General features: G+C 39.5%; 1 protein-coding gene across 3 annotated transcripts in view; it reads left to right on the forward strand.

Annotated features, from left to right (window-relative positions):
* Window positions 1-26,922, forward strand: part of blm (BLM RecQ like helicase) — a 144,355-nt gene that overhangs the window by 82,918 nt on the left and 34,515 nt on the right. For all 3 annotated transcript variants that reach the window (XM_064335637.1, XM_064335638.1, XM_064335639.1), the window contains 2 exons: window positions 19,283-19,478; window positions 19,978-20,168. In XM_064335637.1, the coding sequence (XP_064191707.1) occupies window positions 19,283-19,478; window positions 19,978-20,168 (387 nt within the window). The remainder of the gene's footprint in view (window positions 1-19,282; window positions 19,479-19,977; window positions 20,169-26,922) is intronic.

A 26,922-nucleotide genomic window follows, 5' to 3' on the forward strand; every position in this document is an offset into this window, starting at 1 on the left:
TGAACTGCAAGAGATTCTTTACGTTGAGTCCCTGTAGTAGAACAAGGGGACATAAATGGAAATTAGTGAAAGGTAGATTCCAGACAGACATCAAGAATAATTTTTTTTACACAGAGAGTAGTCAATGTGTGGAATAGCCTTCCAGGCCACGTAGTAGAGGCAGAAACTCTGGGGATTTTGAAGACTAGGCTTGGTACAGTGTTAGATACTGTCTAGTCGGTAGGTAATCAGAGCACTAATTTAGTTAGGAAAATGACGAGCATTGTTGGGCTGAAGGCCTGTTCTCGTCATTATTTATATTTATTCCACATTTTGTTGCAGAAATTGATAGTAGAATGACATGGTATAATTAAACAAGAATTCATCTTTTTTATTTCTCTATTCAGTGTATTGGCATACCTTCGGATTATTGTTGGCTTTATCTTGTTGCTGTGACGGAATACACATTTTTGACGGAATAAGAAATTTTGGTGTTGTAAGAATATTTTTATGAACTCCCAGATAAATGGTCTTGTTCAGTGTGTCATGCTTGGGGGTATAGTTGCCAATGAGACTGCAGGGAGGGGTTGTTGTTAAATGCACGACCTATGCTACAATTGTGGCACTTAGAAACTCAGTATTTAGTGCTGTTGTAGTGCATCGTGTACTAATGAAGCTAGAACTACTCAAATGCTTTGCTTTTTGTAAGCGCCTCCAAAGTTCAGTGTGAGAAGTTGGTTGCATTTTCAGTCCAAGTAATCCCAAACACATTCAGTGATGTTGAGGTCTGGACTCTGGGGTGGCCAGTCCATTGTTCTGGGAACACCAGCAGCTGATCTTCTTAGCAGTGTGCTTAGGGTAATTTTCTTTCAGGAGAATCCATTTTCTCCCAGTCAAACGTTGTCCAGCAGGTATTGTCTGATCTTTTAAAATTTATTTGTATTTATCAGCATTCATGATGTCTTCAATCAAAACCCAATCACTAACTTCAGATGTTATACAACCCCAAACTTGCACTGATCCTCCACCATACTTGTTTGATGGTTGTAGACATGGTTCTGAGATTATTCCGTTGCTTTGGTGGCATATGTACTGCCTTTTTTTACTTTTTACATTTAGACTCATTAGTCTATAAAACCTTACTCAACATCAGTTCAGTTCAGTTTTATTAGTCATATGTAGGTTAACACAGGGTCAACAGTACAATGAAATGTGCTGGACAAGAAAACAGGTCAGCTCAGCAATAAGAGCACTAGTCATAAAATATAGAATATAAAATAAAATTTAAAAAGATGGGGTGAGGTATAAATAATATATAACACGATATACATGATATAACACTATAAACTTAAATGAAAATGAGGATTTATGTATAAAAGTAAACTGATGAGTGTATACAATATTACAATATTATTGCACATTGGATATGTAGCAGTCCTGGTTTAATAGCAGCAGTCATGATTGATATTCCTGGCTCAACAGCAGAGCAGGTAAGCAAATATGCAATGTGGAATACTTAGATATGTGAGTTGCAAAGCATGATGGCCTGGTGGCAAAAACTGTCCTTATGTCTGGTGGTACGTGCGGCCATGCTCTTGTGTCGTCTGCCAGACGGTAACAAGGAGAACAGTCTGCATGCTGGGTGACTGTGATCCTTGATGATGCTGTGTGCCTTCCGCAGGCACCGCTGGTGGAAGATATCCTGAATGGTCGGGAGTCTGTTGCCAATGATGTGCTGTGCCGCCTCCACCACTCTCTGTAGTGATTTGCGACTGTGAGCAGAGCAGTTCCCGTACCAGACCGTGATGCAGCCCATCAGCAAGCTCTAGATAGTGCACCTGTAGAAGTTTGTGAGGATGCTGGCATTCATACCAAACTTCCTCAGTCTCCTCAGGAAATAGAGCCGCTGACGAGCTTTCTTGACCATGGTGCCTGTGTGTAGTGACCAGGATGTGCACACCGAGGAACTTAAAGCTGCTGACAACATCTTGGGTGTACTGTTTCAGTGTACTGGTGCAAATGTTCTCTTGTTTCCTTTTTTCAGTATTGGGTTTTTGACAGCTATACATCCTTTCAGACCAATAGCATTGAGTTGTCTTTTCAGAGTGGAAGGATTGACAGAAACACCTGTGGATTTCTTCGGATCTGAAGCAAGTGTGGAGCTTGATTATTATTATTTTTTTGGCTGGACCGCAACAGCGGGGCCAGCCCTACAAACGCGAATGTCCGTGACTGAGTGACTATGTGATGAAGTTACACCATTGGTCTGCCGGATCACGTGTGTCATGACAACTAAATAAACAACAGGGCGAGTACAGCATTTTCTCCTCAGGCAATGACAAACAGGGTAGAGGATAGGATTACGTTACCGGAGTACAAGAAAAAAGGTAGATTTAACTAGCTAACGTTAAGTTAGATAGATTTTACAGTTTAAGTAAACATTCGCAATGTATTCTCTTTTGATGTTCATGGCCAACTAATTATTAATATTAATAATATATCGTGGAATAATGTTCCAGCTAATGTTAGCTAGGTCACGTAAACAGATTTGCAACTAAATGACATAGGCAAAATATCGGTAACAACCTATAGCCTACCTAGTTATGTAGGAAAAAATGTCCTTGTTATCTTCCAGTGGTTATTTTTTCAGTACTTTAGCGATTTCTTTCAGTGCTGGCAAATAAGTCATCGGTGGCCCAAATTTGCTAGAATACTGTATAATTCTCCTGTCGTGCATATTTGAGGTTAATATTAGAAAGGGTGGTCGCTATCGGCACGTCCAGGAATCCGTACATATTCACAGTTGTAACCCAAATCGCAGGACACAAAATAGCCGTTCGGAAAGCAGTTTGAAATTAAAGCCGCAAGCGGCGTTGGGAGGGGTCCAAGCATTGGCACAAGTGCGCCCCGTATGGAGTGATTTTTAAATGGTTTTGTCCTCATGATCATATACCTTCACCCAACATATCTACTGCATCGCCATGGATGTCTCCTAGCCGCTAGGCGTAAAGGCCTTTACTATGTCGTAACACTAAAGGCTGTTTTATACTTCTGCATAGTACACGTAAAAATGGGTCTGTGTAGGGGGTGTGCGCAATGTGCGGCATTTGCGACGGTTGCAGACCACGGGCGCGTTGAAGACACAGACCTCCTCAAGAAATTAAAAGCGGGTAGTTAGTAACCAGTGCCTGCAAGAAGATGATTGGTTGACTGCTGACATGAAGTCACTGGCATACGGCACTGACTAACAGGTCATAACAGTTGATTCACAAAACCGATAGGCAACGTTAAATATGCGACTAAAAGCGCTTTTGTCAGGTGAATGTCTTCGTTGCAACAAGTTACATCTAGCTGAGCATTTTTGTGGTTACTGATGCAGTGTATTGTAAGTTTGGAAATATGAATGAAGGTGTTGTCTTTTGAACTATAATGGTCAGTAACAAAATCTATTTACGTGGCCTGCGCAACCTGTGCAATATGCCGCACAAATGATTTGGCCCTTGGCGAGTGCCGCACACAACGGAAACCATGCAGACTACGCAAAAGTATAAAACAGCATTTAGATGGTCCGGCGTGCATGTAGTGCTGCACTGCTTCCGCGCTGCAACTAAAATAGGCGTCAGACACATATTCCAATCCATTGCTCATCTTATCAGAGAATGCACACTTCAGAGCGCCTCGGAGACAGATGGTATAATAACACATAAATACACATTTAAAATAATAAATACGACATGGAGAAAAAAACGAAACAAAAGACGAAATATCAACTCGCGCGCAGAGTAGCCTACCGTATTATTTATTTAGACATTGGCAGATAAGCAAATTTTCAGTTGATGATTAAAAAATTTTGGTTACACTGACCTATAAAACGCTATTCCAAAAGCAAAATCAGACATGTTATACATCATTAGAAAGCTTATACTCTCACCTACTGATTAAATGAATTGTCAGTCAACCCAAATTGTACTAAAAAGGGCGACAACGCCATAAGCAACAAGTGTGGTATTACGCACAGCTATTTATGAAGATAGCCGACCCAGGCGTGACAGATGCGCGTATTTTTCACAAACGGATTGTCCAAGACAATATATGACCACTCATTCGCAAAAGGGACATCTCTACGCGTAAAACCAATGGTAAGATTGTTTATTTATTCAATGTTTTAGTCCCAGATATTGACTGTAGAATGACATGGTATCATTTTTAAAAACTTTGTCTCGTTTATTTCGTTATTCAGTGAGCAGCGTTTTCACTGCTGTATTGGCATATTTTAGTGGCTACGACAATATTTTAATGTTCTTACTGGTTGCGTGATCAAATATTTGTGATGTGAGAGAATTATCTAACCTTACTCATTCTCAAATGTAACCTTATTAGACAAGCATACAGGCAGGACTAGTGGAGGCGAGTGGAGCAGAAGAGCCGAGTGAAGCAGGAGAGAGGGCAGAAAGAGATGAGTGGAGAGGAGAGTGGAGGATGACAGGAGAGAGGAAAGAAAATGAAGACTAAGCACATACTATCAGGCTGGGACCCTAAATGGGTAGACTAGACAAGGTTCCACCCATGGCTCTCAGCCAGGCTGTAAACTTTGTCACTGAGGCTAATTTACAGTGCCCTCTTTAAGTAGTGGGTCAAAGAGCCATTATGTATGAATAAATAGATGTCAGTAAATATGTTCTAAAGTATGTTTTGCAGTCAAGTTTCATTTTATTTCATATTTTTAAATGACCTATTGATATTCACTCCGATGCCAGCGGCACGCACACACCACCCAGATACAACAAAACCCTTTCCTCCCGCTGCTGAAAAAAATCCTAGAGGAAACACTGTTAGGTCCAGCCATATACTAGGTTTTAACCTGGTCTTGTTTTCCCTTCCCTTTCCCTTCAAAGCTAAAATCTTTAAGTACTGTCAATGTAATGGTGACAGTTTTGGTGGTCTACTAGTTTTTGCACGGTTGTTAGGAGTCCCATTTTCTCCATCTTTTGAGCTCCAGTTTTGGAAACTCTTGCTTTTCACTTATTTTTCTTTGACTTTTACCTTCCTTATTAAGTTGAATGATCTTATATCTAATCAGAAGTCTTTCCTTTAGCCATTTAGATGCATGTGACAAAGATCTGCAAGGCAGCTAAGGTGTGTTTGGGTAGTTTTTTGTTTGAATATTATTCACTTTTGAAGGCAAATGGTTCTAACACTTTTAGTGGTAGTAGGGTGCATGGGGCGCACAAAAGAAAGAGTACACAAATACTGCCGGACACTGGAAAAAAATAGCAATGGCTGATTTGACTGGAATTTGAATAAACAAATGGGTGGTTTCTGACTTGCACAGTACAGTAGTCAGGTACAAAGCCGATTAAGAATTTATAAATCATTAAAAAAAAAAAAAAAAATCTTAAAGTCAGTTCTAAAACAGATTGGCAACCAGTCCAGGGACTTTACAATAAGTGTAATATGTACTCTCCTTCTGGACTTAAAGCACATGCGGCCGTTTTGTTTTAGTTGGAGTAAACTTTTCTAGGTATGCCAGAGAGGATGGTGTTACAATAATCAAGCCTGCTAGTGATAAAAGCATGGATTAATCTCAAAGTGTTGACCTGAGAGAGAAATGGCTGTATTCTTGAAATGTTTTTTAAGTGTTGTTTAAGTGTTAACTCCTAATGCATCTAAATTCAGATTAGAGTCCAGAATGACAACTAGATTTTTTTGCCTGGTGCCTTGGACTGAGTACTAGTAACTACAGTTTACTCACCAGCTTCTCTCTCTGAGCCTCTTGTCGGCGAAGTGAGGATTAAATAAAATGTTTTTCAGAACTCAGCGGTTTTAACAGATCAGTTCTTTCGTATAATTTTCAGCACTCTGAATGCTGGATGCAAGAGATTTTATTTTATTTGATTTGAGAGTACTTACCGATCTGTCACACTAGCAGCAACAGTTGGGAGGGAGTTGAAGGGAGGGAGGACAATGCATCATGCACCTGCGCTAGCTTTTTAGGAAAGCCTCGTTTTTGTCGATAGTTGTTGAAGTCCTCCTTACAAAAATGGGTTCTACAAATATTAACTAATGGGGTTATTGCAATATTACTGTGCCTTTGGGTCAGAAATGAGGCCCATTTCTTGTGGATCTCTCCATTTTTTGGAAAAAAAGCTAATTGGTTTTTCTGCATCCAGAGAAGGCATAATGCATAGGCAATTCCAAATTAGCTTGCCCGTAAAAACTGGAGGTCAGGTCAAAAATGCCAAAATTATAAATAAATAAATGAATTAATTAATAAATAAATATAAATACAAGAAAAATTTAAAAAATGAATGTACTCAGAAATAAATTAAATAAAATCTGACGTAAATGGGAATTTATTTAACTTGATTAATTTCTGTATATATTTCCGCATTTATTAATTTCTTGATTAATTTAATTCTTTATATATTTTTTCCTTATTTATTTCTGTATTTCTTCATCCATATGATAATGTGGGTGCTGTCAGTCAAAGGATGTCATGGTGTCACCCTGTTCCCAGTGGTTGATTCATATCAGAGTATGTAGATCAACTGTATGTGCCTTGCTTCAACACCGGTTGCTTTAAACTTAGTTGGGGAAAGCAGGGTGAAAAGTAAAACAGGTTTTTCTTAGGTGGTTGCAAGAAAGCTTGAGTGACATATTTCAGGTTAACACTCAAAATTACCCTCTCTTCGTTTCAAATGTATGTAGACTAATCGTAAAGTCTTTTAATGACTAACAGATTGCATAGTTTTGATATAGCATGCTAGCTTGCTGGGATTGCTAGCCAGTCTAAAGTTCAGACATACCCCAGGCAGCTTAAACCTAATGCAGTTTGTCACCAGTCACACATAGTGACTACTTCTATTTTCTTGGGTTTCATGATTTATATGTCTCAATGTCAATTTCATTGTAAAATATAGTTTTGAAACTTTTAAATGTAAGATGACAAGGTAGCACTGGAGTACTGCATCGTTTGAAGGCTGGCCAGCTTGTCACCTACTAGTCACACAATTGCATCAGCTGCTTTTGTGGCTACGAGCTAATGTATTTTGTTTCATCTTATTTTACTCAAAACGTCTTTGCTTTCATGATCTGTGTTAATGTCAAATTCTGAGTAAAAATGTAGTCCTAAAGGTTTTAAATGTAAGATGATAAGGTAGAAGCGGAGTTTTGGTTACCCAGACAGCCCAGTGTATATGTTAGTTGTTTCCTGGATTTCCCCAGCACTACTGCCTATAGCCTACTGGCTTGAGGTAGCCAGAGATTTGAGACTGGCTAACATACAGACAGGTGACAAATTGAAGGCAAATCCTGAGTAAATGAGTAGAGAAACATAGTGAATGCAAATGCTTCCATGCAGGTGTACTGTATGATACAATTAAGCAGTTAAAATCCTATCATGCTCTGTGGCATGTATAAAAATACTGAGCAGACCCAGTTGACCTCGATTTTGGATCAAGATGGCAAGAGGGAATCTTGGTGATTTTGAAAGACGGTTCATTAATGGGGCACAGATGGCAGGAACTTTAGTCACAAAGACTACTCAACTGGCTCGTGTTTTAATAGCAACAGTGACTAAAGTGACATCTAAATTCAGATCTATCGGAAAGACATCAGTTAATAGGGTCAGAAATTGGGGTGGAAAGCACATGTTCAATGATCCTGATTCTTGTAGATTACTGCGATATGTAAGGAAAAACAGAAGAGCAGCTCTTCCTCAGGTGACTGAGAATGTCAATGTAGGATGTGATCAGACTGTGTCAGCAAGAACAGTTCATATGCAACTACATAGGGAGGGATATTATAGTAGGATTGCTGAGCATGAACCCCTCATTACAAAGACGAATGCACATTTGAGAGTTCAGTGGTGCAAAGACCATTGGCACTGGTCTACATAGATGTGGAAGGGAGTGATATGGTCAGACAATTAAGGTTGCGTATCGTTTAGATTTTATCAATTCCGATTACCAATCTGATCCTGCTTATCGATTCCGATTCTTATCGAATCCCATTTCCAATTCTTGTCATATTGTTTGAGTACAAAAAGAAACCAAAATGCTTTGTACGCAAAAACCACCTTTACGCAGATTTAGAATGTCATAAAAAGTAGTGTCATTTTAGTGAAAAAGTAGAACAAAGTGAAATTAAATAAATAAAAATAAATGTGTCCTCTTGCTTTGAAGAATGCTCAACAAAAATATTTACGACTTCTGAAAAGCAAAGTAATCCCTTCACAATAAACTTGGTCCCCGCTCAGTGACATACATTTAGTAGAAACAGAGTATAGCTATTCTCTATCTTACCATGCATAACTTGGATGTTCACTGTTTTACATTTGTTTTTGTTTTTACCTGAGTTTGATGCCGTAAAACTAGCATTAACTGATTCTGGGTCATTATGACTTTGACTGGGGACATCGAAAACTGTGCATTCTTTATGCTTTATTGCGCATTATGCCATGCTTCGCCGTGTTCAATGAAATTCCTCCCTTGGATGAAATTATTGTTGTGCAGTGATTACACTTTGTCATGTTAATCCCTAGTACTTTTTGTGAAACTCAGCAACACTGTTGAGTGTGTGCTTCGGCCCGTACTGTATATTAGGTTCTACAGCAGTGTTGCCAGATTTGAAAACGGTGAACCTGCCCAAACAGAGCCTGGAACCCACCCAATCTAGAAAAAAGTTATATATACAGTTGAGGTCAAAAGTTTACATACACCTAGGCTGAAGACATTCAAACTCAATTTTTCACAACTCCACACATTTCATGTTACCATGCATTTCCTGTATCAAGCCAATTAGGGTATCTACTTTATTTCCATAAGAGGTCATTTCAAAATAATAGCTAAGAGACAGATTTATTTCAGCTTTTATGTACCATATCAGATTTTTAGTGGGTCAGATGTTTACTAGTCTGGATGAACTGTCTATCTCAGTGTGCCGGTACTCCCTCTGTTCCGTGTGTGCTGCAATCTAAGTCCCGACTGAAACGTATCAGCGAAACAGACAAAGCTATCGAGCTAACCAAAATTATCTGCTAAAAACAGAATTATGGACATATTCGAAGATTTTAATTCTGTTATATCACAGACTTGCAAAATATATGGCGTGACTTCGTTGAAGGACCTTCACCGCGTATGTTTGGATTCGCTGTCGTTGAACAGAGATCTACTTGCTTGCTTGCCTACAGGATTTGGCAAAATTTTAATTTTTCAAGCGTGGCCTACGGTATGCAGTTTGCCAACAAATAAATACTCAGAAAGATGGCCAGAAGAAGCAATGATTTTGATTGTTTGCCTGTTACAATCAATACAATCATTTTCCCCAAATAGTGGTGAACTGATGCGGGTCTGTGGAAAAGTTTGCCTCCGGTAATGTTTTCTGGTGCACGTTTCAGACCATGCCTGGCCAAAACACTCTGATTGCTTGGGAAAATACAATTATCCCGGAAAGGTTGCCTCCTTCGTTTGTGCCTAGAACGTCAAGGCATCAGCCAGGCTCTGTTGAACGAAGTGAAAAAAGAGACTGGCTCGCGAGGCTAAATGTTTACATACACTTTGTTATTATTTGGTGGCATTGCCTTTTAATTGCTTAACTTGAATCAAACGCTTGGGGTAGCCTTCCACAAGCTTCTCACAATACTTTGCCGGATTTTTTGCCCATTCCTCCTGACAGAACTGGTATAACTCAGTCAGGTTTGTGGGCCTCCTTCCTGAATGATGCTGTGTCTGTGTGGTCCCAATATTTTTGTGTTTGCATACAGTACAAATGCTCATGGTACCTTCAGTTGTTTGGAAATTGCTCCTAAGGAGGAACTGGATTTTTTTTCTAGGCTGAGTTGCTTGGATTTTCCCATGGTATCAAGGGCAAAAAGGCAGTGGCCTTTAAAGGTAGCCCCTTAAATTCAGCCACATGTGCCAATTAACTCCCAATTAATTCCTAATTATGACAGGTGGCCAATCAGAAGCTTCTAAAAAGCCGTTACACAGGGATTGAAGTTCTCTGTCGCTACAACGGATTTCCGTCAATTGGATTCCAGTGAGGCCATGTATGAGATCAGTGTAGATCCGAAGGGAAAAAAGAGCGAGGGAGGGGGGTGTTACGCTGCTGGAAGACTGGGCCTTCTCTTAGGCTACTAATTAAAGCCACAAACTGAAAATCATACACTTCCTTTCTTGACAATATAACAATAATATGTATAATAACGAAACAATCGGAGACGATAATATAGCCCCACGGTGTATTGAAGTAGGCTAATCAATTAATCACATCTCGGCGGATGCGCGCACATTCAACTTTAGTCTACACAGAAGCCGACGTTAGATTAACACCAAAATATACATTTATAAACATGACAAAATACCCCAAAACCCGCAAATTACGAGAGTCTTAATGTTCGGCAGGCAATAGAAATAGTTAAAATTCAAATAAAGTTAATCAAGATTGCAATCAAAGTTTGTGACGAAGAAGGAGCGAGAAGCTGCGGTTCAAAAAGGAGCAACCTGCAATCTCACCACTCCGACGAACGAGAAGAAAGCAATCCTTTAGCAACCACCCACATCTTCTGACCGAAAAGATTCCACAAGGAAAGTTTCCTCCGGCAGCTAAGAATTGTGACAGTTTTACAATTAAATGAGCCCAAACGCAGTGTTCACCTGCATGCGCACACTAGTTTCCCCTCGCACTTGGCCTGTAAGGACGTCTATACAGTCCTATACGTATTATACAATATAATCAACTGATAGCGCACACAATGCATAGCATAATTCAAGAGTAATGGAACAAGTATAACACGTTATTATTAAAAGAAAATAACATGCAGATAGACTTTTAATGGGTGGCCATTATAGTGGGACATAAGGGTTTTGAAGGGTTTTGTCATGTCGTTGTATGTAGGCTACATTGTGTGAGGTTAGGCTACTGCTTTGTGTGTGTGTGTGTGTGAGCGAGAGAGAATGGGTGCGTGTCTGACAGTAGCGCAAACTCACGGTGTCCCGTAGGCTATACAGCCGCCGGGCTCACAATGGCCCGGACAACAGTATTTTAATGCTTCAGAAAATATAAATCACTGTCAGGTCAGCAAAGATTTGTATATGTAGATAAAGCTTAGTATCGTGTCTTTTCGATGAAGTTACACTTTGGATTTACTGACAGATTAATCTTTTAAGCAAGGCTCTATTCGTGGCACTGTCAATCAAAATAAGAAAACGCATTATTATACTAACGAAAACACAGTTCAAATATACCTATGATTATAAAGACCTGCCTTAAATTAACCCCGTACTGATTTTCAAAATTAAATACACATACATGACTTTTTGTTTTCATTTAAAAATAAAAGCGTCACTTTGACGCACTCCCGCGGTAATCCGCCGATCAACTTTGCCGCGGTTCTAGTTTTAAATAGGCTATTTGGTGTCCAGGACACCGTGATCCCGGCGGCTGTATGAAATCGTGAGATGTAGAACGTAGGCTATTTGAAAGGTAAACAGACAGTTAATGACCCAAACGCAAATATTCATGCAGGCTAAGGGTGTGTACACACTGTCCGCTTTTCTTTTTTTTTTTTTAATATAGAAAAAGCGGTGGCTAGACCAGATGACAATGGTCAGACATCGGTTCAGCGCAGAGACTGATATTATCATCGTTATTATTTTGTCAACCTTTTTGTTGACAAAAAAAATAGCCATGGCGAAAATTTAGAAATGATTAAATCATAAATCCTCTTTAAAAATATGATTTTAACTTTAGAGGACAAAATCGTCTGTAACTTGTTTTACAAATTGTAGATGGGGAAGTATGACTTGGCCTGGAAAACAATTTTCAGTCAGAAATTATTTTTTTTTGCTTTAATCCCTGCGTTACATTAATTTCTGGCATCTTCCAGACTGTTTAAAGAGACAGTCAACTTTAGCCACGTTTCCACCCAAAGTACCCAGAACTTTTAGTCCCAAGAACTACTTTTCAAGGAACTAAATGGTTCCTTCAGCCCATTGTTGTCTGCGTTTCCACCGCGGTCTAAAGACCCGCGAAGATTAGGCAAATTAGCCCGCTGATGTATGAAAAAACAACGTCATCGTCGGTCCATCTGTCGTATGATTTCTTCTGTACCTCCATACTACCACCGAAGTACATTATTTTCCAATAACGGGACAGCCCGGAGGGGTTTATTCCACTTATACAACGGGTTACCAACAATGACTATATGGTTACTTTAGTATTTATTGATTTTTATCGACTTAATCACCTGAAATTGAAATATTCTTCCGCGGCCGTTTGGGCATATTATTTTACCGTTGTCAAGCAAAACTCTCGTTGGTAGTTCCAAACTACCGACGTTCAACTTGGACCGTTGTTATGCAACAAACAGGATATAACAGGCCAATATACAGATTGTAACTGTTTTATATATCCTCTCAAACACATTTATGTTATGTTATTTATGCGAACATTCACTTTCATGTCTTGACATCCGAGGCCATGCACCATAAATTAGAGTCCATATGTCTAGTCTTCCTGGTCTTTTTGTGGAATTGAAGAATCGCAGAGTAAAATAATGGCAGTTTGAAAAAGCAAAAGGGACGATTACTATAATTGCCTTTTTTACCTTTTTACCCTGACAAAAAGTGCGGAAGGTGATTTTTTCCAGTTTGCTTTTCAATGTAAATTACACAGAACTACCGCATAGCCTACCTCACATAACTGTGTCAAGCGTTTTGAGTTAATTATAACGGGCTAATAAAGAAAATCCGGATGAAAATATTCAGCAACCGAATTAAACCGTTTGAATGTTTTGGTACGTAATATGCTGTCCCAGCATGAATGCTTAATATTTTATAAAACAGACTTCATGCTAAAGCAAGAAAAGAACTGAAGAGCACACGTTATATAACTCAATCTTAATTTCTCATCTGTAGACGTTGGCAGGCTATAACCAAAAGTAGGCTACTGCGCCGCATAACAATAAAAGTTTGAAATCAAGTTATTATTTTGAAAATAATTATTCGGTTTGCGGCTGCCGATTTTAAATAATGGCAGTTGAAATAAAATGCTGCGAGTACTCGACCAATCAGAAATGTTCAGCGCTTGCGCCCCACCCCAAAAGTTCCTATACTTTTGGAAAGTACTACCCCCCGAGCAGGGACTTTTTTGGGGGTAAAATAAAGTTAAACTTAATTTAAATGTTCCCTGCGGTGGAAATGCACTGAGTTCCTCAAAAGGTTCCTAGCTCCTGGGGAAAGTTCCTGCTGTGGAAACGCGGCTTTTGTGTATGTAAATGTTTGACCCACTGGAATTCTGATATAGTGAATTAAAGCTGAAATACATATGTCTCTGTAGCAGGCTGAGTGCCACTGCTCGGTTAAGAGACGAGAGAGACGAGAGTTATTTCTGGACGCGAATCCGTCTTTTTATTTTTACGGCCGCCATGCGGCTTTCTGTTTGGACAAAACACAATTCGCTGCTGACTCTCTGTCAGCACTTCCTCCGTCTCCAGTCCGTCCTCTTCTGTCTCCATAGACGGCTTTTAAGCGTCCAGGCTCACTGTCGAGGTAATCAGCACATTGTCCATCAATCAAACAATTAACCATCGGTGCTAATTAATAATCCCCAACAGCTGTGGCGCAGAGTTCCGAGAGCCGCTCCGCCCACTCTCTCTCTCTGCAGCCAACGCAAAACCACGCCCACCCTACCACAGTCTCTAATCGATTGTTTTAAAATGTCCTCTGATGTGAACAAAGTAATGCCCTAATTGACTTGCCAAAAGAAATGTATGGTAACATGAAATGTGCAGAGATGTGAATAACTGAGTTTGAATATCTTTAGCCTAAAATACATACACAGCACTGTTACTAAGTCACAAAGTTTTTAAGCCATAAACCATGGTCATACTGTATGCATAAACTCCAGTGGTTGTGAATGCTCATCAGCCCACTCAGCCAATGAAATTACAACCAACAATCCCCTGACAATTAAAAGTAGTTTTAAAAAGGGTGGTACGAATGGGATCAAGGGGGCAGGTAGAGGGTTTGAGCTGTGACACAAGCTCACAGAGAATTTCAGCATCAACCAGGTCAAAAGACCCAAGGGTTTTCTCAAATGGCGAACCTGAGGATTCTAAATTCTATCAGTCCTTACAGGAAGAAAGGAGATGATTCACATGCACAGGGGGTAGCCCATGTGATGCCTTTAACGGTAAGAAGTATCTTATGATCTATCCAGAATTTAACTGGTAGCCAGTGGACCAAAGCTAACACTGAAGTTATGTGATCAAATCTTGTTCTGTTAAGAATACCAGCAGCAGTAGTTTGAATCAGTTAGAGACCTTTCCGAGAGAAATTTTCTCATCCAGACAAAAGAGCCTTACAAACAAGACTAATATTGAAATAACAAAAGAGTAGACTGGTTTTTCTGCATCATGCTGTGGAAGGATTTTTCTCATTTTAGTAGTATTCCTCAAATGATAAAACAGAACAGTCATAGAGATGTTCTTTGTATGCGAGATCTGGATCAAATATAACTCCCAGATCTTTGATGACAGCAATAGTACCAACAGAGCTTCCCAGATTTCATCAATAGTCTGGTAGTTTCCATCTCAGGGACTTGGGCCCAACTACCGCAATCTCCGTTTTCTCAAAATTCAGCAAAAGAAAGTTGTGGATCTCCCAATGTCTTCAGGCTGCAGATACACAGATACACCTCAGGGTAGCATATATATACAAAAGAGCAGTCCAAGCACCGATCCTTTTGATACTCCATATGTAAGCCGAGATTGAGTGGAAGATTCATTTTTAATGTTCATAAATTGCCCTTGGTCTGAAAAAATTTTTCTAAACCAGGAGTGACCATGTCCATGCAGGCGTGCAAGGTCTTCACGTTTTTCCAGCAGGAGGAGGTGATCAATAGTACCAAAGTCTGCACTTTAATCCAAGAGCGCAACTATGGAAATATAGACCTAAAAAACACTTCTCCTGTTCAGAGAATTGGATGACTGAACTTATAAAAAGGGGCAGTAGAAGAACATTGTACCCTGATTTTTGTCATTTTTCCGTCAAAAAAATTAAAAAATTGCCAATAAATTAGTAATTGCTGCTCAGTGTTACTGGAACACATGGATAAACTAATGTCTGACTCTTTGTCAGTTTGGAAAGAGTGTTGAACAGATAACTGGGATTGTTCCTATTTTCCTTTGTTAAGAAATGTGAACATTGTGCTAAGGAGGGAGCACATTGAGTGCGCAACATAATGTTTGGGACAAAGACACTGTTTTTTTCTTGATTTGGCTCTGTCCTCCACAATTGTAGATTGTAATCAAACAATTCACATGTGGTTAAAGCACAGATTCTCAGCTTTCATTAAAGGGTATTTTCATACATTTTGGTTTCACAATGTGGAAATTAAGCACTGTATATACATGGCCCCCCATTTCAGGGCACTATAATGTTTTGGACAAATGGCTTCACATGTGTTTCTGATTAGTCAGGCATGTTCAGATGCTTCCTTAGTGCAGGTATACGAAAGCTTTCAGTATCTGGTCTTGATTTTTTTGGCTTTTGATTGCTTATGGAGTCTCTTATTGGCATTTGTCAACATGAAGACAAGGAAAGTCAAGGAAGCTATTATGAGGCTGAGAAATAAGAGAAAAAAACAGTCAGGGACATAGGCCAAACCTTAGACTTGTCGAATCAGTTGTTTGGAATTGTTTGTCATTAAAAAGAAAGAGAGCACTGGTGAAATCCGTAATCCCATGGTAGGCCACAGAAGAACTCTCACCATAGTGGAGAAAAATCCCCAAACACCTGTCCGACAGATTAGAAACTTCAAGAGGCAGGCATGGATGTGTCAGTGACTACTGTCCAAAGAAGACTTCACGAACAACTACAGAGTAGGGTTGAGCCGAATACTCGGAGGAAACGAGTATCCGGTACGGATAATGTACTTTTCACGAGCACAAGTACCATCCGAGTAAAATGTGTCAATATCCGTACTCGTAATGAAGGAAAATCCTCATTGGGTAGCTGTGTCCAGTGTTCACATCGTTCCGTGATAGGCCAGCCACACACAGAGCTCCTACTCTACACAGAGCCTATACAAAGTTCACTGCTTTTGCGCCACACAACACAATCTTGCCATCGTCACAGCCACTCTGTCCACAGGCATATATTATCTATTGTCATATATTCTCAATAAAATAAAGTTTGCAATTCTCAGATTCGGCTAAACACATTATTCTCACCATAGCTAAACACACATTTACTGGACATTCACACGTAAGCACATATTACTGATTACAAACGGACATTAGCTAGCGACTACATGATATAAGCCATGTACTTGTATTTCCTAACATTTAGCGATCTCATACACACACTCTACTAGCATCATTGACATTTTAGCATTCTTATGAATCCACTGTACTAATGCAATATCACTTTTGTGCACATTTAGACGTCGTTGCTCACCTGAAATCACAAGACATACAGTACATTGTGGTTAGCGAACTGTAACCTGGCGCGCTCTGTCTACTACTGTCTTCACACCGTCAGTCCATTTTAAAAAATAAAATAAAATCAGAGAAACAATAACAGCGTCTTTTACTGCTACCACAGAGTGAATATGATGATTAAAAAATTTTGGTTACGCTGACCTATAAAACGCTATTCCAAAAGCAAAATTAGACATGTTATATATCGTTAGAAATCTTATACTCTCACCTACTGAATAAATGAATTGTCAATCAAGCCAGACTGTACTAAAAAGGGCGACAACGCCATAAATGACACGTGTGGTATTATGTATAGCTATTTTGGAAGGTACCCAGGTATCACAAATGCGCGTATATTTCACAAATGGATTGTCCAAGATAATATATGACCACTCAATCTCAAAAGGGACATCTCTACGTGTAAAACCAATGGTAAGGTTGTGTATTTATTCAATATTTAGTCCCAGGTATTGACTGTAGACTGACATGGTATTATTTTTTAAAACCTAGTCTCGTTTATTTCGTTATTCAGTGAGCAGCGTTTTCACTGCTGTATTGGCATATCTTAGGGCTATTGTCAGGTTTATCTTGTTGCTATGACGGAATACGATTTTTGAGTGGTGAAAGAATATTTTTATGAAATATTTTTATGAAATACAACAAAGCGCTTCTCGTCACATTAATACCGCTAATTAAATCAACCGCCAGTAAACTGCATCGGAGAAATGAGGTGTTCCAACCGGGTCGCTACACAAAACATCCGCTTCAACTTTTCAGCTTTCGATAACGCTAATAAATTGAACATAAACTTTTGTCTTCAGGTAACATTAGTTAACGCGTTAGCTCTCTGTGTCGCGTGACAGTGGAGTGCAGCGAAAGGGAGTGATTGAAGGCTAATATTAACCAATTTAAAATCAGCATTAAAGGTAAGAATGTCAAGCTCGCGATTGGTTAGAAGGGTCACCGTCAGCTCACAAGGGACATGCTGAGTGTACTAACTAGCGAATGTACAGAGAAAGAGACGTTCAACTGGGAGAAAAAAAAAAAAAAAAGGTCGCACCTGAACAATTATTTGCACTCGCACAAATGCTCCCAATTATATTTCGAGGTCGCACAGATTAATTTCAGGAGCATATAAGACCAAAATGGTCGCAATTTCGAGCCCTGTTTGAGACATTGACAAAAATGTTAAATATATTCGAATAAAAATATGAGAGAATGTATCTAAGTGTGTCTGTCTGGTGTTTATTTGTTTTAGAGAGGCACCATATGTTTCAGATGCAGACCTAATTTTACTTAGTGTTATTTATTTATTTATTGACCTTTCAGCATTATTACAGGTTCATAAAGACAGTTGTCATTAAAAACACTGAATTATTTTGCTGTTACAATAAAACATCAATACTAAGTAGACAAAAAATTTAAATATTGCAATTATCTAAGCTGAGATCTAATCTCGTATCCCAAATTTATATTTAAAATCCGCTGTCATTTAGGAGTCTGCACATATAGGGGATTGGTGATCTCCTGTATCTCTCAGTTCGACATCTTGGGATGGCCAGTTTGTTTGAGTTCCTCGTCTGATGACCTGTGAGCTCCTCCCTGAGGGGGTAGCCAGTCACTGAAGTTGGACTTTAGCATCTTTCTGGCAAAGCCAAGACACAGTTGAGTGCGTCTCTCTGATAGAGTGCACAATCCGACAGTGCAGAGAGCCTCTGGGTACCCTGAGTACCTCTGGGCAAGTATGATTTTACAAGCCCGTTTCTGCGTGCTTTCCAGCCTTTTAGCCTGGTCTGTAGTCAGAGAACTGTGCCAGACGAGGACTGCATACTCCAGCACCGGGCGTACGTAGCCTGTGTAGATGGAAACCAGTTCTGGGTCTCGGACACCAAATTTCTTCAGGCGACGCAGAGCAAAAAGCTTCCTGTTCGCTGAGGTCAGCATGTGGTCCACCTGACTTTCCCAATGCAAATTACTCTGGATGGTGACCCCCAGGACCTTGACAGTGTCACAGACTTCCAGGATGTTCTGGTCAATGGAGAGAGTCGGCAGGGCGGGTGGATGCCTCATGTGGATGACATGTAAAACTTAACATTTCTTTGGGTTGAGTTTCATTTTGTGCTCCTCTACCCAGATATCAAGACCATTCAGGGTCTGTTGGAGGGTACAGGGTAGTTGGAGCTGTTACAATAAATAATTTTAAATCGTCCCGCTGAGATAAAGTCATTTGTTTTGGTCATGGAAATTCAGTTAAAAGTTGTGGAGAAGTCATGGAAAAGTCATTGAAAATCATTGGTGAAAAAGTGTATGAACCCTGTTACTAATGCTCTTCTGGCTGAATAGAAACAAATCCCTGCAGCAATGCTTCAACATCTAGTATAAAGCCTTCCCAGAAGAATAGAGATTGTTATAGCAGCAAAAGGTGGACCAACTCCATATTAATGCCCAGAATTTGGATGTCATGTGTCCACATACTTTTGGCCATGTAGTGTATATACTAACAGGGATATTTTTTCAACCACCACTGCTATGCAAGTCTAATAATGGGGTGACGGGAATTGCAACTGAAGTAGCAAAATGTACATAGACGTAGCACATCATTGAGTGCTGTATTGCTTCTCTGACAGATAGCAGTTTAGTTCCCAAGTGTGAGACAAATCCATGCCACCAGTGAGTCACAAATTATGACTTAAGTCAGACTTGAAGCTAAGTCCTGGACTTGAGTACTACAACACTGGTTTCAGCTTACATTTAGTTTTTTATTTCTTGCTTAGGTCTCCTTGTCCTTGATTTTTGTCTGCCTCTCAACCTTCTTCCCAGGTGATCTGTGCCACCATTGCATTTGGCATGGGCATCGATAAGCCAGATGTGCGGTATGTGATCCACGCCAGCCTCCCTAAGTCTGTGGAGGGTTACTACCAAGAATCTGGGCGCGCAGGCCGGGATGGGGAGATCTCCCAGTGTGTGCTCTTCTATTCTTACACCGACGTCATTCGCATCAAGAGACTAATCAGCAGTATGTACTGCACAAGGCCTGTCTTCATCATCATCCCCTAATTTAAGTGGAGCCTTGTTCCATCAAACTAATACTGCACTCACCTACAGGGAAGCAAACCAAGGAAAAATGTTTGCATAGATATCCTGCTGGAAGAATGTGCATCACACCTCAGCAATTTTAATTTTTTACACTTGAATAATTTGGGGTTTTCTGTTCATCCAAACACATTTTGTTAACTGTTCAAATGTTAACTTGGTTTTTATGTGAGTTTCAGTATGAACTACTCATCATTAATCATATGGGAACATTTAGCCCTTTTCCTAAGAAGGGTTCCCAGCAGTGCGTAAAGGGTTAAAAACAGCTATAGCATTTTCAAGGCCACTCGATCAAAGGGTGAAATCAATCAAGGGTCTTAATTCATGGGCTTGTGAGTAAGAAGTGTTTTTTCTGAGGAAAAACTCCCTTTTCTCTCTACCTCCCATTTCTTTCTGCCACTTTCTGGCTCTCTCCTCTGCAGTGGACAGAGAAGGCAACCATCTGTCGAAACTGACCCATTACAACAACCTCCACAGCATGGTACACTTCTGTGAGAACCTGATGGACTGTAGGAGGATGCAGCTGCTGGGATATTTTGGGGAGCACACATTTAATTCCAACTTCTGCAAGGAGCACCCTGAAGTCATCTGTGATAACTGCGCCCGTCCAAATGTGAGTTTATTCCCCTGTCCTCAGAACCTCAATTCATTTCAAGAATATAAGAACAGAAGAATCACTCGCCTACCACCACAGAGACCCCGGGTTCAATCCCCGGCAGCGGTACTTCCGGCTTGGTCAGACGTTCCTACGAACATAATTGGCAGTGTTCGCGGGTGGGAAGCCGGTGAGGGTATGAGTCCTGATCGTTGCATTAGCGACTCCTACTAGTTGGTCGGGACGCCTGTTCAGCAGGGAGGGGATCTGGGGGAAATAGTGTGAACCTCCGCATGCGTTACGCTCTCCCAGTGAAACTCCTTGCTGTCAGGTGAAAAGAAGCGGCTGGCGACTCCACATGTGTCGGAGGAGGCATGTGGTAGTCTACACCCTCCCCAGGACCGTTATTCACACGGGGAATTGGTATAATGACTAAATTGGGCAGAAAAAATGGGAGAAAAATGGCAACAACAAAAAAAAAAAAAGAGCAGAAGAATGCATTGTGAGGAGAACAGGTCATTGAGCCCATCTAGGATCATAATTGACCTACTTGTTCTCTGTGTATAGAAGTATTGTCATCTTGAAAGGCAACCCTCTGTACTGGAAAGAAATTCCTTCTTTCGGTTATGTAGTTTTTTTTAATTATTACTTTTGAGAAACAGACAATATAATTTGTGTGAGCAAAGAAATATATGTTTTCTGTCCCCCTACGCTGCTCCACAAACATCAAAGTAAACATCCTTGGTCTTCTGACTGGAGAACTGGAGAATCCTGGAGAATTTTCTCTTTTGAAAGATATATTGCTTTATTACTTGAAGACAGCACAGCACATTGGGGGTCAGTGGCCCTGCATGGCTACAGACACACAAAGAGAATGTTCTTTTTGGTTGAACTTTGAATACAATCTGTGATATTGAAATAATTGAGAGAAAATCTTAATGTCTATATAGATAATAGTTGTTGAGGCATGATAGTTGAGATCTAAATTTGTATGGAAGTGGTTCCAGTTTCTAGTGGAAACCAACGTGGTACGATTTGGTTTTGTGACTTGGAAAATATTTCACCTGAAGGTCAACATTGCAGCTGGCGGGATTTGACAATTATTTGTATATAAAATACCACAGCTTGTGATAAGCAGCAAACTACCATTTTTTTAAAACAGATTTAAAAGCTGAGGTGGTTTAGCCCCTAACATATTAATGTTTTGTCTCCTTGGAAAGATTGTAAGACAATAAATATGTTGATAATAATATCATAGTGCTTAGCCCTGCTTCCAACAACATAAGGAAACTTTAATATGTAAATTTGTCCATTTTCAGATAAAACCCTGTCTGCACATCCCCACACTTCACACCTCACCAAATCAGTGCAGCCAGGTTGCCCCCCTCTCTCTCAGCCATGCCCCCCTTTCTTGTAGAACCACTATAAATGTAGACTTTATCTAGTCAGTCAATGTCAGGGGGACGAAAGTGTTTCTTGGGGGAGGATGAGGGGGGTTAACATCAACATCTGTGGTGGTGATTCTGGGGTCGAGATCTGCTTCTGGGCCTGTTTGGTGTGCGCAGGATCTTAAGTATTTATTTTACAGTTCTTTTTGTAGTTTCATCCCTGGTTTTTAAAAACATTCGGCTGCCTTGTTTTTGGACTTTGATCTATGTTTTCTGGGACTATTTTGGGGTAAATACACTGTGGTTTGGTATTTTCTTTCATTCATATCGTGTGTGACTAACCTGTCCTTGTCTGTAACGCTTTTTTTTTGTTTGTTTGTTTTTTAAGGTAGTTGAGCCTCATCTTTAAATCAGACAGGCATATTTCTTGTAACTTTAAAAAAATTTTTAATCTAGTTCTACATTTGATAAAGGTTGATCCAACAGGTTGCTCTGCCTATCATTGAATTTGGTTATTTAATTAATAATTGCTATTTTTGATAATAATTAACAAATTTAATAGGGGTCCACTGATATGAAAATTTATGGCCGATACCAATTTCCGATTATTTGGGGGTAACATCATCTGATGCTGATACCGGTAGTTTTGTGGTTCTCCATAAGTTACTTTTGTTCAACTGTTTAAAATCTTACCTTTCTAAAAAGCACTATTTTAATTACACAACTGTAGAGTAATGGAGTAATGCAACAAATTTATACATTTGTTTTGACATTTCTTCACATTCATCCAATATAAAACGTTAAGTCTTTTAACGTTTGCAAAATATTAGCACATCATGAACACAGGAGAAAAATGTTAATACTTGGTTGTCTGTCCCCTGTGCTAGTGTTAGGGTTAGGAGTTTTAGCTCAAATTCTAGTATGCAGGGCTTGACATTAACACCTGCCAAATGTGGGTAGAATTCGGTAGTGTGTAACTCACTCTTTCTTTTTAGTCGCATTTTCTATGAAAAAAAATCATTGTAGTTTACAAAAGACATCTGAAATAATTCAATCAATTTGGGGTGATACTGCATACTACTGCAACTCCCATGAGCACTGGGTGCACACTGTGTGCTCATCCCATTGGCATCCAGTTTGCTCTTTCCTTGAGCTGGGTGTATAGTTCATGAGAACCTTAGAGTATACACCGATCAGCCACAACATTAAAACCAACTGCATTTTTCTGTTTTTTTCTGATTTAATATTTTATTTTCTCTGTTTGTAATCAAACAATCCACATGTGGTCAAAGTGCAGACTCAGAGCTATTATTAAGGGTAATCTTATACATTTTGGTTTCACCAAGTAGTAATTACAGCACTTTTTATACGTAGTCCCCCATTTCAAAGTTTTAGACAAATTAACATAATGTAAAATAAAAGAGTCATGTTTTGTATTTGGTTGCATATCCTTTGCATGCCATGACTTCCTGATGTCTGTGACCTATCAACATCATCAGAGTCTGGATATCTTATTGTCAGGTTGTCCTACAAGCGATACAAAAACTCTTTGCATTTGAATGGATCTCTATGGGAATTGGGGGGAGGGGCTAGATTCAGCTGTAAATTATGCTGATACAGTATGGAAAACATTTGTTGGCTAAATGGCTTTAAGTCATCAAGGGTCCAAGGTATCAAATGAGCCTCAAACCACCATGCTGCTGCCAGATATGCAGTAGATACTTTTTAATTTTTAATTTTAGATGTGCCAATTTAAAAAAGGTGCAAGAAAATATTAGTAATATTGACTGGGTTAAACTTCTTAACCCCTTAGCGCACATGCCAAATATGGCCAATCCTTGCCCATTTAGGGGGTACCCTATTTAAAGCTTTAACTCCATATGTGAACACCACAGATGCTTGAAAAATGGCTTGGATGAAGCAAGGAATTTGTACCAATTACAATACTAACTTAGATTAGTTTATATTCATAATTTTGGAAGAAATAAAGTGTCACAAATTCAATTGTCTAGGCAAAAAATCTAAAATTAATTTGATCTTTTTTAGTTGTTGCAATGAAATACTGAGAGATTGCATATATACAGCAGGTTAAACTATACATATCATGGATCAAAAACTTCATTAAAAAAACTTCATAAAGAAAGTTCATAAAATCTAAGGGTGGATATGTAGAACTACTAAAGATCTATGAAGCAAAAACTAAGCAGTGTACCCAGCGTCTCCAAATCTATCCAAAATGACTAAATTATGCATTGCTGTAAATCACAACATATTCACGTATTTCACTACAAATCAACTGTTTTGAATCGAGAAACTCACTGATGCATCATTTTCAAGTGAGAATTACAAGCTTTCCATCAGTACAGTGGTCTAAAATATCTAGGGGTCCAGAAACATATCCAAAATCACTCCAAAAATGAATGAAATGCTTTTTGTCCATTATAAAGCATATAAATGAGCCCCTTGTGAAGGTTTAAGATGAAACATTGATATCAGATTACAAAATAATGCAAAAACATATTGTCAGACAATGCAGTACAGTATCTAAATGTGTAATAATTAACTCTTGGATGTATTTCTATACTCTGTACACTCGTATGTTTTCTTGTATGGAGATGGGACGACATGAAAACAATTTTCAACCGTCCACCACGTTTTGGCAATGTTCCAGCTCTCACGTGATCACAGTTGCATGTATCACAAAAACTACTAAACAAACGCTGACATTACAGTGTGAAATATCCTCATTATAACCAATTTAAAGACACTCAATTTCAAAAATAATGTACACTACTGGTCAAAAGTTTTAGAACACCTCAATTTTTCCAGTTTTTTTTTAAATTTACGCAGTTGTCTCAATGTATTCTGAAATTAAAGCATAGAACAAATGAATGATAATTTGGAGATTAAAAAAAATAAATAATGGAATTGTTTTGTTTAACACAATTTATTCAAATTTTTTGACTTCTCAAAGTAGCCACCTTTTGCAGATATACCAGCTGAACACAATCGTGGCATTCGTTCTGCAATGGAAATCAAATATTGTTCGGAAAGATCTTCCCAACACTGTTCCAGAAGTTCCCACAAATGTGTTGCACTTGTAGGTTGCTTTGCTTTCACCATTCTGTCCAGTTCAACTCAAACCAGCTTGATAGGGTTTAAGTCCGGAGACTGTGAGACCATTATTTGAACCCTACCGTCTTGTTCTTTTCTTCTAAGGTAGTTCTGAAATAGCCTAGAGGTATGTTCTACGTCATTATCTTGCTGTTGTATGAACCCCCAACTAGGCGTTGACTAGAGGGTATTGCATGGCACTGCAAAATGCTGTGGTAGCGCTTTTGGTTCAGGGTGCCAGTCACTCTGTGCAAGTCACTAACTCTGGATCCAGCAAAAGAGCCCCAGACCATCACGCTTCCTCCTCCATGTTTGACAGTTGGTGTCACACAGAGCAACCATCCATTAACCTACTCGACGGCATACAAAAACCCTGCGTGATGAAACAAAGATTTCAAATTTTGATTCATCGGCCCATAAGACCTTTTTCCAGTCTTCAGTAGTCCACTGCCGGTGCTTCGTGGCCCAGGCAAGCCTCTTTTTCTTATTTAGCTATTTTAACATTGGCTTTCATACTGCCACTCGACCTGTCAAACCTGCAGCTTGAAGTCTTGTCTTCACAGTTGAAACTGAGTCTTGCTTACTTCAACGACTGTTCAGCTGTGCTTGAAGCTGTTGTCCTGTGAGCCACCTATCACACAAGCTGTTGACTCTCAGAAACTTGTCTTCTGATTCTGTTGTGGCTTTGGGTCTGCCGGACCTCTTCCTGTCAGAGTTTCCTCCAGTTTCCAAGTGCCTTTCGATGGTGTGGAAAACTGTACTCACTGACACCGTGGCTTCCTTTGCAATTTCTCAAAAGGAAAGACCTACACTTTTAAGGGTTATAATGGTCTGTCTGTCTTTCTTTGTTAATTGCCTTTTTCCCGCCATTATTACAGCAATATACTACTTCCTGCAGTGCAATATTGTCCAAATAGTGCTTCAGGGGGTGTGGTAATACAGTCTGTTCCAACACTGATTTTATACAGCCAGAGGGTTTGTTAGTAATTAACAAAAATTGGGACACCTGTAGGAATTGTTTGCATCAACTTTCAAGGCTTAATTTCCTTCCATTGCTGCAGAAAAGCTGTACGTTGTTTACTTTACTTGTTCTCTGACAAAGGCCTTTTTTTTTATAACTCTACGTATTTACATTATTTTTCAGTTTTTGGTAACCTAAATCTTTTTTTAAAACCTCTGGCAGTTACAACTTGCCTTTGTGCCATTTCAGTTCATTCACTGGACTTGAACTGCTTAAATTTCAATTAAACTGGAAAAATGGAGGCGTTCTAAAACTTTTGACCGGTAGTGTATATAACCGAAATATTTTGAGCAGTAATACTTACATAGCAATGATGAAATCTTACCTGTGTTCAGTAGATAGAGACTGAGACAGTAAATCAATGATACAGTTCTATCCGCTTCTACTCCAGAAAACGATGTCAGCTAGGTCTATCAGCAGACATATGGCTTAGATATGCTCAGAAGTCCTCAATAATACTCGTATTTTCCAAGAAATTACTCAAAATCGTTGACAACATTTTGTCAGGTGCAGTGTCTTTTACTGCTACCACAGAGTGAATGAAATGATGAGAAAAAAATCGGTTACGCTGAGCTGTAAAACGCTATTCCAAAAGCAAAATTAGACGTTATACATAGTTAGAAAGCTTATACTCTCACCTACTAATAAATGAATTATCAATCAGGCGAGACTGTACTATAAAGGGCTACAATGCCGTAAACAACACGTGTGGTATTACACGCAGCTATTTTGGAAGGTACCTAGGTGTCACAAATGTGCGTATATTTCACATACAAATTCTTATTTACAATGGCGGCCTGGCAAGCGACAAAAGCCACTTAGGGAAAGGGATATTGTCCATTATATCATGGGTCGGGGTGTAGTTGCTGATGAGACTGCAGGGAGGGGGTCGACCACTAGGGGCTTTGCACTAAGAAGTTAACTGCAAGACTGTGAATGAAAAGTGGGGTAGGTTCAAAAGAGTTGAAGAAGCACTCTCCCCAGTTAACCTCTTAGCGCAAAGCCCCTAGTGGTAGGCACGCCGGCGTGCCGAGATTACTAAACTCAAACATTTGGTGCTACTGCATGCATAGTGTGAGTTAAAAACAGAAACGCGTTGGTTTAGTTTCATTAGTAGACGATGCACGACAACTATGCCGAAAACTGAGTTTTGCAGCCCCACCATTGTCGCTCTGGCCGTTCATTTAACACGCACCCCCTCCCTGCAGTCTCATCTAAAAAACACCCCCCACCCTTGACATAATGGACA

Source organism: Anguilla rostrata, chromosome 5 (genome assembly GCF_018555375.3).
Source record: "Anguilla rostrata isolate EN2019 chromosome 5, ASM1855537v3, whole genome shotgun sequence".
Classification (NCBI taxonomy): domain Eukaryota; kingdom Metazoa; phylum Chordata; class Actinopteri; order Anguilliformes; family Anguillidae; genus Anguilla; species Anguilla rostrata.